This window comes from Polyodon spathula, chromosome 5, assembly GCF_017654505.1.
Source record: "Polyodon spathula isolate WHYD16114869_AA chromosome 5, ASM1765450v1, whole genome shotgun sequence".
Classification (NCBI taxonomy): domain Eukaryota; kingdom Metazoa; phylum Chordata; class Actinopteri; order Acipenseriformes; family Polyodontidae; genus Polyodon; species Polyodon spathula.
The window spans coordinates 75,645,678-75,660,156 of record NC_054538.1 but is presented as its reverse complement, the minus strand read 5'-3'; the positions used below and the strand labels follow the sequence as shown (position 1 = coordinate 75,660,156).

The following is a 14,479-nucleotide window of genomic DNA, read 5'->3' as shown; positions in this document are numbered from 1 at the left end:
CAATAGGAGTCTTATTTGCATACCTACTACGTGCAAAGCCACTTTACTCAAGTGGTGCATGTGGTATTTAGAATTGTGCTGTAGGAAGCTGGCATTTAGAAGTTATTTACTTCATTATTCAAGTATTTAACTTTTTATTGCATGCCAACTGAATGGATACATCATAATTTGCGGTGGATTTACATTTCTGAATATGATAAAGAGGCTTGTAGCAATTGAGTGTTGCTGGAAACCACAGGCATTTCCAGTTAGCAGACAACTATTTGCATCTCCTCCAATTTAATTTATTGTGCCTTTAGTTTACAACAGAAGTTCATAATTCCAACATGAAGTTGTCAAACTTTCCAATTAAAACAATGTGTATTTGTCTTAACAACTACTCTAAATTTAGATTTGAGTGAAACATAATTGCTTTATGATAAACATCTGCTTCCATGTTTAGAGGCCACTTTGGCATAATGTCTTGCTTAATTAATGTATTCACTAATTACATAGACTTAAATAGCACTGAAGTTTATGCACAGATTTGTGTAAGGCATGCTCCTAAATCATGTTAAGCTTATTTTCCTTGCTGTAATTAAACTATTGATTCTTTTCTGCTTAATTATTAAATATTTTACTTACAAAAATTTTAAAAAAGAAATACAGAAATGTTGTTATGGGTTGCACAGTGGTTTTTCTTGCCTTTACAAAATGAAATTATAATTGAGATTTGGTCACAAGTGAACAGCTTGACGATGCTGGATTGCTAATGGTGCAAGACAGCTGATCTGCACATAAAGACAGCTTCAAGTGGCACTGCGGTTTCCTTGCGACAGCAGCATCCTAGAGCATTGCCATTAAAGTGCCCTTCTCTAAAGTGACAGACATCAGAGAGCCAGAAAACACTCTGCTATTATAAATAGAAATAACTTTAAAAAGAAACGTTGACTAAACCCTAAATAAAGAGCTCCACAAGGCTAATGGAAAATTCTGATTCTTTCCAAGTAAACACAAATGACACAACATTCTCATTCTGACAGAGGCAGAGTCCCTGCAGGCAAAGGCATATGAGGCACTTTGCTGAAGCCTTATGAAGGGCCAATAGGGTACGTGGTCTGTGAACAAATTCAGGTCCCCAGTCGCTAACGCTATCAATCTCTCACTTTTTATCCACACAATTCTGTCACATTTTTATTGCACTCCCAGAGCTAGAGAGGTACATGTTTTCCATAAATGAGTGTTACTGCTATTGTAATAAAATATGTCTCATAATGTCATTCTGAGTAAAAATTTAATTGGGAGATACAACATTGACAAGATCTGATATTATTCAAAAGTTGCAGCTGTTGTGATCTCTTCGTTAATCCTACCACAGGATGTTCACGGGGCACTCCTCTGCTTCTTATTGATAGATTATGCCTGACAGATTAAGTAATTCACCATGTGCCCTTCAAACACACAACCCCACTGAAATGAGTATAAGATTGGAATTAGACAAAGGAAAAAAAAGGATTTTCATTTTCAAACTCCTCTGTGATTGGCAGTAACTGTCTCAATTACTGAGGTAGCTCTGGATACGGCACTAGGATGTCAAAATAACTTTTCTCAAATCCCCCACACAGCACAGTCCCAGTACGACAATGTTTAAGACTGGGCACACTTACCTCTTTCACATGATCGGCCAAGGTATCCGGATCCAGAGCAATCACAGACGTATCTGTTCCAGCCCTCTCTGCAAACACCATTGTTCCGGCACGGATTGCTGAGACACTGCTTAGCCGGTTCTTTGGAACAGGATGGCTTTACTCCAGCGGCCGCCTGGATTTCAGCCATGCGCCGGATATCTTTGCTCTGACCGTCAATGAACAGGTCCCTGATGCAACCCACATAGCCGTAATTGAGTAGCGCCGTCCACACTTCGGTTGGAAAGATGAGGCCCACTTTGTTCTCTGGCAAGCCACCTAAATACAAGTTGTCATCCAGGTCTAGGATTTCACTCTCTCCTGGTGCGGTGTATGGTGTGCGGTTGGTGTTCACAGATATGGTACCTGAAAGAAGAGCATTCTTATCATACAGTGGAAAGCTTTGATAAAAACATATAAATAAATACATGCATATATCTTAATGCAGCAATGTAATTATGTTCTTCTGAAGTGGTCTGAAATCTGCACTACAAGGTAGCAAAAGGTATTACAGAAACCCAGAAATAAAGAATATGATTTAAGAAGTAATAGGCTTTTTAATTTATTTATTTTTTATCCGTCGTTAATTTGGCTCAAAGTTCCCCCTCAGTCCCAGCAGGGAAGCCATCCTCAGAGACCCAACAGAGCCTCAAATGTGACTGAGTATCTGAGGTGGAGTGACGAAAATCAGTGTCCCCAGTGAGAAGACAGCTGCAGAGGATACAGAGTGGAGGCAGAAAAGCAAAGGAACACAGACAAACCTTAATGCTCATCTCTTGCTTTGAAAAGGGAGTCATGTTATTTTTTTCCAAGAGGGGGAGCCCACTGGGACACCTCCTTGACTGTACCTCATTGACTGTACATATTTAAACTGTACTGTAATTCATTCTTTCATTTTTCATTAGGCTCACAGTATATTTTAAACAATCAGTCCTCAGGTCCTCATGAGGGCCAGTAAAAAAGACTGTAGGTTCTTATTGAAGGTCCTCTAGGTATCTTATATAGGTTTGGGTACATACTTGAGATATCACATTTAAACTATTAAAATATGAATATAGTGTAAGTTGTATAATTTATGTTACTTTATTGTTATATATATATATATATATATATATATATATATATATATTATATATATATATATATATATATATCTGTATCTTCAATGCATTTTTTTCATAGAATTTACTGTTGTCTGTATGTAAATGAAAGAGGTACGTCAATGTATAATTTTGTATACACTTGCAAAGCACAATGACAAGGGCAGTCAACCACTGTTATGCAGCTCTAAACAAAGCTCAAGACCTACTGCAGAATTATTAACCTAGCCATAAAATGTTACATATCCTCCATGGACAAAGACCTGTGCAGATGTTCTACCCCTTCTGTACAGCAAACCTGGCAATAATGAGCAGACGCGCAGCCAAACATTCCCCCTAGGTTAGTGCTAATGAGTCTCTTCCATCATATTCATTATCTCAGCAATTTCATTTTTAACTTTCTTTTCAGGGAAATGCAATCTTCGTGCTTCATGATGTTTGCAAATGCACCCTGAAAGCCGATTCTAACTATGATATGCAAGTCATTGCTAAACAAATGAAATTCCACTGTAGGCATGTTGAATGACAATAACTTTGGTGTATTATAGAAATATAGACTTCTATTTAAAGGATTTAGATACCAAATGGGATATAAACTGTTATTTTACAATGCAGGCCTAAAATCGACACTGTTTTAAGTATACAGTACTGACATGCTGCAGTTTAAGCTATAACTAGATACATGGACCCTGTTATGCAGTTATATCATTTACTTTTATCTTGCAAACTCACTGCTATTTAGATAATAGTTGCATAGAACATGTCATGTTATAGCAATGTGCAAATTCTAATGATAATTACAAAATGACTTGACTTTAAACACTAGTGTTTTTCCTATGGGGTGCCATGTGTAAAAAAAAAAAAAAAAAGTATTAATATTTTAATGTCTTTTTTCCCAGATTTAACTTAAATCTTGTATTTTTTCCCCAGATTTATAAATTTTGTGAAAATAAATATATTTTTTTATGTGTACATTCAGATATAATTTATAAATTTAGTTACAAGAGCCTATCAAATCATGTGAAAGCACAACGTGAGCAGAGCTCATTTGCATTTAGCTGGCCAGTTGAATATTTGGCTAAATGTTAAATCTTGTAACTAGATTTATAAAATATATCTGAATGTACACTTTTAAAAAAAAATCACAACATTTATACAGTAAATCTGGGGAAAAAAATACAAGATTTAAGTTAAATCTGGAAAAAAATATGAAAGCTTTCTTTTACATATGGCACCCCATAATTTCCAGGGTTAATGGCCAATTTTGTGATTTAGCTACAGAGGGTGCTCTAGTCCAGCACACTTACACCTTGTTTGCTTTTTTGCTTTTGACCCTCTATCTTCTTGTGCACCTGTTAATAGCCCCTGCGACCTCCAGGGGAGATATGTCCACCATTTCCTGATCTCAAATGCACTGTCTAGCAGGTGGTCCTCCATAGTCAGAAATGGGGAGAAAACTGACATCTGAAAGGAGACTAGATCTCAAGTCAAGCGATATTAGCAGAAGGTAGTGATACTGAGCATGCTGGAGGTGAACTCAATCTCTGCTGCCCTGTCTGTTTTAGCAGCCTTAACAATTAAGTAATACAACACTACTGGCTGAGGAAATCTGCAGGGAAAATGCAATACAGGCAACATGAAATGCAACGAAAACCAAAAAGTAGTACCTGATCGCCCATCTCTCTGAAAGTCGACATGATACCACTCTCCGTCGTTCACTTTCTTGTTTACAGCTCGTGTTTTAATCGTACCCGATCCCATATCAAGGAGGAGGTACAGATGGCCATCAAGCATTTCTATAGCGAAGAAGTCCACCTTCAACATTTGAGGATTCTTGGCGTCTTTATGGTGCTTTGGCTTGCCATGACTAAAGAGGAGCAGCCCGTTAGGCTCTGTGGTGCGGAAGTCAAAAGAGATGGAGCCTGTTTTCTTAGCGTTCCATTTATGTAGCGTGATATAGGACTCTGGAGTCTCGAACGTGATAGGGTCCAAGGTGGCCACATTTTCACACTTAAATGCCACAACACCATGAACCTTCATTTTGGCTTCTCCTTGTTTGGCGAGTCTGGACAACTCAAGCCTGACATCATTGTTTTTATACACGACCTGTTCACAAAGTAAGGAAATGTTAGAGCAGTAAATATGTTTCATGACTAATCTGACGCGACTTTTTCAGTTTCAGATTTCAGAGTTTCTAAAATACATGTACAGGATTCTGTTTGCAGTATGAAGCGGTGTTATATCGAAAAGGGAAAAAAGGATACGAAATACAGTGAAATACAATCGACAAGAGGTTACATTTAAAAAAAGGGAGAATGACAAATGGACACTCTCCCATTTATCGACAACAATTTTTCATTTTCATTTTGCATGCTTCCAACTTAAAAAGATGACTTTTAAAACAAACACACACAAAAAAATATCATACAAGCCCTTTGTCCAACCAAAATACTTAAGAATTTTATTGCAGCAGGAAAATGGTGATAAATTAGTCCTGAAAATGATTTTCAAACACACACACACACACACACACACACACACACATAGAGTAGAGGACATTGTCAAACTAAAGTCAGTTTTATGTTGTTACATTATTTGTAAAGTAAATGTGGGTAGAGTGCAATTAATCCACTGCATGAAAAAGATATTCTGATGAATTAACAAAAAAAAAAAACAACAACGAATTTGTGACTGAAGAACAAGATGTGTAAGTATCCAATGCAGATATTTTCATGTGCAGTACTACAGCACTGTGTGTCGTCAAGGGGGTGTCACAGCATTATGAGCAAAACCAAAACAGACAAATCCAACCCAGTGCTGTAAAGTTTCTTCTACAGTTAATTCCTCCTGGCATTTTGTCACATTCTTCTCTAACAGAAGTTACTCAGAACCAAATTTCCAATGACCTTTAACAACACAGAAATCAACGCGATGAAACCGCATGAGGGACACTTACAGAAAACAGTTATGGCAGTCTGTAGAAGGGGGAGATCTGTGCTGACTCTGCTGGCGTGTTCATAGTGCTGCAGGAAGAGGGCAGCACTCGTCCAATACCCACCTGTGAGTCAAGGCAGTGACATGGGGAGGTGGGAAAGGGGGTGTGTGGACTTTCCCTCTCTCTGAGTGGCTGGGAGGCGGGTCTTGGGGAGATTGTTAGCCCTATAAGATAACGCTCCACTGTTTCCTCAGGTGTGCCCTTTTAGATGTGCTGAGTGTACGGAGGCGCAGTTCCAGGATTAATAACGGCCGGGAGAAAACAACCCGGGAGGAATGAAAAAGGAACAAAACGAAACCACAGAGAGACATAGTGGTAGCGGGGAAACCTTGGGCAGAACCCCGAAGTATTGTGGCTAACAGGCAGAGGGAGCAGGGAGTGTAGGTCAGTGACCTGGGTCATGCGGGTAGCGACGACCGGGGTAAAGCTGCTAAGTGCTGCACCTTTTATTTGTAGTTTTATTACCGTGTTTTATACTCCCTTTTTCTTTCGCCTTTTGTTTTCATTATTATTTGAGCACCTGCGAGTGCGCCCACAGTTGATTCCTGTACCAGTATCGGTATTTCCGTGGTCCTGTCTATCATCGGTGATAGTCAGGCCACGGACAGCAGCGCCCTGTGCGGGCTAAAATAAATCAAAGAGTCGGCAATAATAAAACTGGGCACCTGTGTGGTGTTGTCAAGTATACCTTGTCAAGTATCTGTTGTCTCCTGTGTCAATGAATTACCCACCACCCTTCCACACAATCCAAGCCAGGATTTCTGATGTGACGTGGAAACCTGAAAACCTGAAAACCTCCATGAATGAAAGAAGAATATACATATTTACCTGCAAGCTGAATAAAGGCTACAGATGTAACAAATTAATGCCTAAAATAAAGTATAATTAAAAATATGACACCTTGAGCACATTGCAAACCTAAACTAGCAGCTCCCCTTTGAAAAGCAGCCCTTTAGAACACCAATTTGCTCATCAGGGAGGAAAGAAGAAAAAGAAACACAGACCTCTTGTCAAAATTTCATTATTAGACCAACCTGCACACACAAAGAAAGTTGTTTGTAAATAGAGCAGCCTTTTATAAATTTGCATTCATAGCGTGCCAGTACTTAACAAGGAGAGGAATAAGAACAAGACATAAAAGTTTACAATGTCAATTTTCTCTGAGGCGAGTACTTCAGCGCATTAGTACACAAGCTGGCTGCATTACTGAGATACTCTTGTTCCACTGTTGTTACAATGAGTATTTATCCTAATGTACTGACAGCTTCTGGCATAAGCATCTCTATATGTAATTGCCTAGCAAGTTAATGATATTTTACTTACAACTTCATTGCTCTGTTGTTAATCATGTTAATGTTTTATGACAGATATTTACCAGTATATAAAAATGCGGGTTCTGAGCAGGTAGGGTTATTTAGTGTCCTAATATTCGACATACACATATGCTGTTGAATTTCATTGGTGCCGGCACAGAAGAAGCCATGGTGAACACAATGACGCCTATATATCACATGGTCATTTACTATGGGTGTTACCATTACCAAATGATACAATGCTTCACAGCAAGGGTGGCCAGAGTTGGCACTTCCTCTCCTGGTGTGTGTTCCAACCCAGTTCTAAATTATTTAATTGAACCAATTAAACCATCCAGACCCTGAAGTAGTTCATTATCTCATTTTACTTCATAAACCTGGACTGGACTGTGATTGGCCTCCTCGGCTCTATAGCTTTTCATAACTAAGACCACCTATGGTCCCTTCTACTGTGCCTTCTACAGCATGAGCAAAGAACTGACTTCTTCTGTGCCAGTACAGAATTTCAACACTCTACTCTGCTAAATATTAGCCACAGCATGTGTGGATAGACATGCAAACTTTCAATAATGCTTGCAGTACAAGAAACTGTGTTCACCGATGAAGGCACTTTGCAAAACATTTGTCCACTTGACTTATTTTCTTATGTGTGTGTGTGAGTGTGTGTGTGTGTGTGTTGATGAATCCCAAGCTAAGTGACCCTATGCCTGCCCTGCATTCAGAAACAGCTGACATTTTACGGTAGTCTGAGCTTCCTGCTTTGTTGTTAGCCCGCTAAACTGAATTTACAGACAGAGTTAGAGTGTTTTGAGTACCAGAACAATCATGCATTCTTTATCTCACTTTTTGGGGAAACTTGGATAACCCTATATAATGACTCTCCGTGATTAAAATGTAATTACTGTAATTACTGTTCTTGTAACTGTTCACACTTACTATGACCAGTGTATTAAATACTTAAAGTAATTGTAGCTAAAACACTTCCATAAATCTATTTGATTTTGTACTTCCATTAGCTACACAGGTCTCAAATATGTTTTAGCAAAGATGTATTTTTATTTAAAAAAGACACCTGGTACTACACTAAGTTAAAGGAAGTTCTCAGTTTGCTTGCCTTCTCTTCCAGGATATCAGTTACTTACTTCCTCGATTATTTCACTGCAGCAGTATCTTCTGGGTCAAAACATCTACCTGGCTACAGTTATTAAGGAAAGCATCTGATTGGTTGTTTGACTGGGAAGAAGCCAGTGAAGGTGTGGGGATAATTTCAGCTTCCAGATGAAATAACCCAGGAAGTGCAAGACAGCCTAATAGCTTGGCTTTCAAACAGAGATTTAACCTGGTATAGTACCAACTGGCATGTTTTAATTGAAAATACATGTTCGCTAAAACATGCGCTTCTTCCAAAACTGTATATTTGAGACCTATATAATATAATAAGACCTATAAAATGTATGGAATTATTTTGTTAGCTACTTACTGTAGGATGACTAGGCATTTATTTTAAAGTGTGACCAATACTTTTATTTGTCTTCCTTGGTCTTGATGTTTGCACACACTTCTATACACTACCATTTGTCTTTATCATACAGGCATTAATTAAGGTTGACTGTCTGTTTCACTCACACATCAAGCATTTGCAACGTTTCCATTCACCTACACCTGTGTCACTGATTGCCAAAGGGCTAGCTTGTTGGATTCGGTTAAGCACCCAGTTTGCAGCACATGCACAGCACCACAAAAAGTCATCTTTGGCAGCAGCACTACCGCTTTACATGAGGGCTCTGATTACCTAGTGACACCCAAGCTTATCATACAGTTTCTTAGATGCATTCAATATAAGCTAGGTGCTGCCTGTATTGCAAAGTTCATTACAGTTATTCTGGAGCTATTCCAGTACATCTACACAAATCTACATACTTAATTCTGCCTTCATTCAATGCCTATTGTTCATCTGATTGCTTAAAAGCCTTTTATGAAGTCACTAATCTGAATAGAAGAGGTAAACTAAGGTAACACTGAAGCTCCTACACATTGTAAATAGGGCTATTTGTGTGAAACAAAAGTTACATAACCAAAACAATACAGCTTGTTAAAATGCTTCGAGCCTTGGGCATTTGGGATTTTTCTTGTGTATATCTCCTCAAAAGAAGAAGCCAACATGTATTCCACTGCTGCTTCTTGAAGATACAAAACAACACATCCTGTTGTACCCTGACCTGGACAATAATACACCAATTTAAGCAGCTGTAAGCATTGTGCAAATACACAGTCACTTCAGCCAATTAGATGTTCTTAGTGCACACTGATGATGTGTCGTCCTTTTCCATGTCTGCACATTACAGGGAGAGAGGCATGACGTTGCATGACAAGAGGCAGTGGCAGGTCTAAGTTACGTAACAAGATGATATTGCGCTATATGTTTTTTTTTTCTTTCTCATTGATAGAGAATTACTGTATACTTTGGTCTGCCCTAATTTTGATCTGTAATATGGCAATGTTACTTGGTTTACTTGGTGTACATATGTTGCTATATGTCATCTCTTTGATGTGTTATGCTTCTTAGTCAATTTAATTGTCTCTTTCACTCACACATCAAGCATTTGCAACATATAGCATAACAGGATGATATTGCGCTATATGTTTTCTTTTTTCTCACTGATAGAGAATTACTGTACATTACTGTGATGAATGACCCTTTTTAACATAGGAGCTGCACTACTTTGTATGAAAAGGGTAAGCATAGTTAGCTAGGCATTCATCAGCAATAGGGAATTGTCTCAGGGAGATAAACAAAACCTGGTACAGTTATTATCAGATCTCTGCTTTCACTTTGTGAAGTGAAGTGTGCCTCTTAAGATCGTTACTGTATTTAGATAAAGATGAATGCATGGCTATCTGTTTAACACTACTAAGAGCCTTCGTTATTTTGCTACCTGCAAGTTCTAATACTCCTGTTAACTGTTAGTGTTTTTTAAATCATTGTGGCTAGGGTTTCTCCTATTGAGTAAGAATGCATGTTTTATGTTGCTGCATTAAAATGTAAATACCCTGAGCAGCATAGGCCAAACGTTTGCATACATGAAAGGTACCGCTGCTATACAAACTTAAATGGAATATCTTCAGGGATTATGCATAAAACAGACCATCATGCACACATTCATGACTGCTGCTGTAGTCGCTGGAGGGCTGGATGTGGTATAAACACTAAGGATCAAAGGCAATCAATAAGATGGTTAAAATAAAGGACACCTATTACAAAGCAATCACGATTCCATTGTGACATTATCGGACTGGACAGCGGCTTTCATATTAAAACAAAGTATGTGTAGCTCATATTCATTCTACAAACATGATTTAGAAATATATATATATATATATAATTCTAACCTTGTGTGAGTAGTTTACTGAATCTACAGCATTTCTCTGTGGTTGCCAGGTTACACAGTAAAAAAAAAAAAAAAAAAAAAATCTACACTGTATATGTAAAGGCTGAGAAAATACAAAGATAACTATGATGATGAGCACTGTATGGAGATAATCTGGCAGCAGGACAGAAAGATACAGTAGCAGCTACTTTATTTCAATGAAGTGACATAGTACACCAACACATTTACAGCCATTGTATTTGCTTCAGAGGAATACTTTCACCATTAAACCACCCAAAAGTCTCTATATCAACTAAGGCAGTCAGGCAAATTCATAGAAATGTCAATATGCAACAAAATGTTTTTACACAGCAGGCATTCATACTGCACACTTTCTGCTACATTATCCCTGTTTTTGCCGGTGTTTGTGATGTTTGTCATCGTCCTAGAGCTATTGTTATACTGTAGACGAGTGACAATGCCATGTAATTTCAGTGTTTTGACAGTGATTTGGGTTTACTGTAAATACATTTTTAGATCTGGATAAGGTATTTGTTCACTCTAGCCGACTCATGTGTTTGTTTAAATGCCTTAGGTCCAATAGCAACTGTTAACAGAGACCTGCAATTTACAATTTTATTCTTAGAGCCAAATAGGCGTGCTCAGTTACAACTTGTGGCAACAGGGTGTTATTTGTGACACACTACAGCTTTGCTACATCTCACGGAGTAAAACTGAAATTCAAAACAGGGTTAGTTTACTTTATAAGGTTAGTGAATGAATGTATTTATATGCACAAGCACTAGCTTAGATATACGATGAATTATTTATTGAATTTGTATGCATCACGAACAAACTGGAAAGCACGAGGACACGTGATGCACACATGAGCATATGGCTCGCTTGAATTCAATACAAAATCTTAACTTGTATTGAAAAGCAAGGTGTTCCTTTTCTACAGTTGTGATTATTCCTTACCGTACGAGGTGACTACATGGTTGCTGGCAGAAGGTATTGCTTAGACAGTGGGGTGTGCAGATGTATTAGAACACCAGAAATGGTGTCATTTGTTTACCTCCCTGCATGAAAACTGCTCGAGGTGAGAATTCCGTCATCAATCAGTAATATAGAAACAATATGCACTCATGAGTGACCACTTTGTGCTTTAATTAGTCTCATGCATTTTACTATGTGTGGCTATGTGTTCCTTTTCTCTTACAATTTTTAATTTATTTTAAAGTCAACAGCTACATTAGACTGACTAGTTTGCCTAATTTGACCATTTTCCAGGATTTTCGGTAACAGTGGTTTGATTTTATATGCATAACAAATCAAAACAACAAAAGCAATGGAGTGTTCTAATACATTTGCACACAGGCCATGTACGATTATCAAGTGGTGGTGAAATGAGGGCTTTATAATCGATACAGCTTGCATGTCTTTAGAATAACAAAGCCACATCTGAAGAGGTTTGCCAGCCTTTCTAACTGTCGGCTAGATGAGGGTAATCCTCTTACTGTGAATTCTGTAAAGGGTGGAAAACAGAGCTCCTACTGAACAAGCCATTACATACAATTGCACACCCTTATGGTACAATTTTCATAAGCCCTTAATAAATTATTATTATTATTATTATTATTATTATTATTATTATTATTATATTATTATTATTATTATTATAGAACAATGCCAGTCAGGTTAATTTGTTAGTGTCTATTGTATCTTGTGATCAGGTGGTTTCAATAGAGTGCGTAACAAGCCTGTGCAGACAACTAACGTCCAAAGCAAGTGCAATAAATGATGACACTGAAATAAAGCCGACAGAAATGACTGCTAACGAATATATGTGATATAAACTGGGTGTGTGATAGACAATGAAGTGTGGAGCCTTATTTCTACTTTACTGAGGTGGACAAATACATATTCTGCTTACATGGATATCCTGAGATTACAGTTGCCACAGACAGCAGTTATTTTGTGAACAAAAAGGTACTAGATCTTATAAATAAGTAAGGGGGATAGGATTTTTGTTTCTAGTCCTAATGTATTGACATGTCACACAACAGATAGGGAACTCACCATTTTATTGCAGGACAGATTGTATCGTGTCCAGTGTGTCGAGACCTTAAGAGGGCTAATTATTTATTTATTTTTATTTTTTTGTAGTTTTGCCATTAGGGGTGTAAAAAAACTAATAATTGTCTTAGTCATTACATCCTAAAATATTCTGTTACAGTATACTTTTGTCAGTGGACATGTACCTTTTTTTGTTCCAGAACAGCAACAAGCCAAGGCACACATCAGCTGACATGATCCATTTCTTAGCTCATAAAAAAAAAGGTCAAGGTGATGGACTGACCTGCCAGATTGTAAAATTTAAACTCTGTTTACCACATCTCTAGCTTGAACTGAAACACTGAGTCTAAAATAGACACTCATTTAATACAATTGGGTCTTAAACATTCTATACGTGTTCTGGATATGATCCGCTGTCCAAAACCAAAGTAAATGTAATCTGTTCATTTCTATCAGGTATCATCTACGTGCTAAGCTTTGCAGTGATTAGTGGCAGACCCGATTTGTATTACTAAACATGGATTTAATGGGATCAGTAGGCCAGGTCTGAAATACGCAATTACTGCTTCTAGCTGACAAACGGTAGGTATCAGATTTAGATAATTTCAGTGGTAAAGGATTTATTAACACTAAGATCATAGTTGTTGCACTAACATACATTATTTATTCAATATATACAGTTTCATTAAAGGGAAAATACTACATTTTATATTTTTACAGTCACACCCTCTACCGCCATTCGGATTTTCTTTCGATCAATTAGATTGATATAAAGAAGTATGGTCTTCCTGTTCCCCTTCAATTCGAAGACGACCACCACAACATACTTGTGGGATGTGCCTGCCTATTGGATGGTATTTATTGAGCTCTTTATATCAGATATCTTTATACAGACCACCGAGGGATATAACAGTCAACTCATGGAAGCCATGATCTCTTTTGCCTCTCACCTACTGTAAGGTAAGACTTCTGTGTTTAACTGAGTGTGTTTTGAAAGAGCTTTTCCGAGTCGACTGCAGCTCCCCTGCGTTTATGCTGAAAACTGGCTTGCCGCTTTCGTGGAATCAACGGCTCCAATTCAGTGTCTCTTTTTTCTCCTTTCTTCATCAGCCTGCTTGCTTGCATTGCAGGTTGCCTTTTCTTACTCTCTGTAGTGTGTGAGCGATTGCCTGTGCAGTATTGGTTTAAAGGAGTGCATGTGTTGTCTTTTCTAGCCTATAATCTTGGGGTGAACGCAGTTCCTCCACCAGGGCTAGGCTTTGCTTTACCACCGCTGTTGAGCGATTCAACCGGCTGGCGTGCGCGCAGTTGGATGAAATTTAAATAAATATATATTGTGTACTGTTGTTGTGTGTCCACCTGTGTGTCAACCCTGGCTTGCAGCACCGCTTTAGCCATGTTTTGCTGTGAATTAGCTGCTGTGCAGTTTAAAGAAAACCCCCAAAAAACAAACAATAACATCCACTCCACCGGGGCTGTGTTCTAACCTGCCCTGCTGTAGAGTAGACCTCCCGGTGGGCCTCCTGTGTATCTCCCTGGTACATGCTGCACGCTGACCAGGTGTGTGACTACACGCGGTCAGGGTAGGCACTGCTGCATTAGCTGCCCCCTGGTGCTTTGGTACCTTGGCGGACGCTCAGCACCTTGTTACTTCAGTGCTTCGGTGCGCACGGTGCTCAATGCACTCGGTGTGCACGGTACTTCGGTGTATTGGTGTGCATAGTGCCTCAACGCACGTAGTGCTATGTGCAAGCAGTGCTAACGGTGCTCGGTGCACATGGTGCTCAACTCACATGGTGTTAGTACTTCCATGCGCATAGAGCCCTCGGTGTTGGGTACACCTGGTGCACGTATTGCTCTGTGCGCACAGTGCTCAGTGTACTTGGTGCACACAGACCTCAACGCACAAGGTGTTAGTGCCTTGGTGTGCATAGCGCCCTTGGTGCTCGGCACACCCTGTGCA

General features: G+C 38.7%; 1 protein-coding gene across 26 annotated transcripts in view; it reads right to left on the bottom strand.

Annotated features, from left to right (window-relative positions):
• The window catches only part of nrxn1a (neurexin 1a), a 394,460-nt gene that overhangs the window by 254,159 nt on the left and 125,822 nt on the right, over window positions 1-14,479 (bottom strand). For all 26 annotated transcript variants that reach the window (XM_041251357.1, XM_041251339.1, XM_041251340.1 and 23 more), the window contains 2 exons: window positions 4,432-4,870; window positions 1,647-2,030 (listed from right to left, as the gene is read on the bottom strand). In XM_041251357.1, coding sequence (XP_041107291.1) covers window positions 1,647-2,030; window positions 4,432-4,870 — 823 coding nt within the window. The remainder of the gene's footprint in view (window positions 1-1,646; window positions 2,031-4,431; window positions 4,871-14,479) is intronic.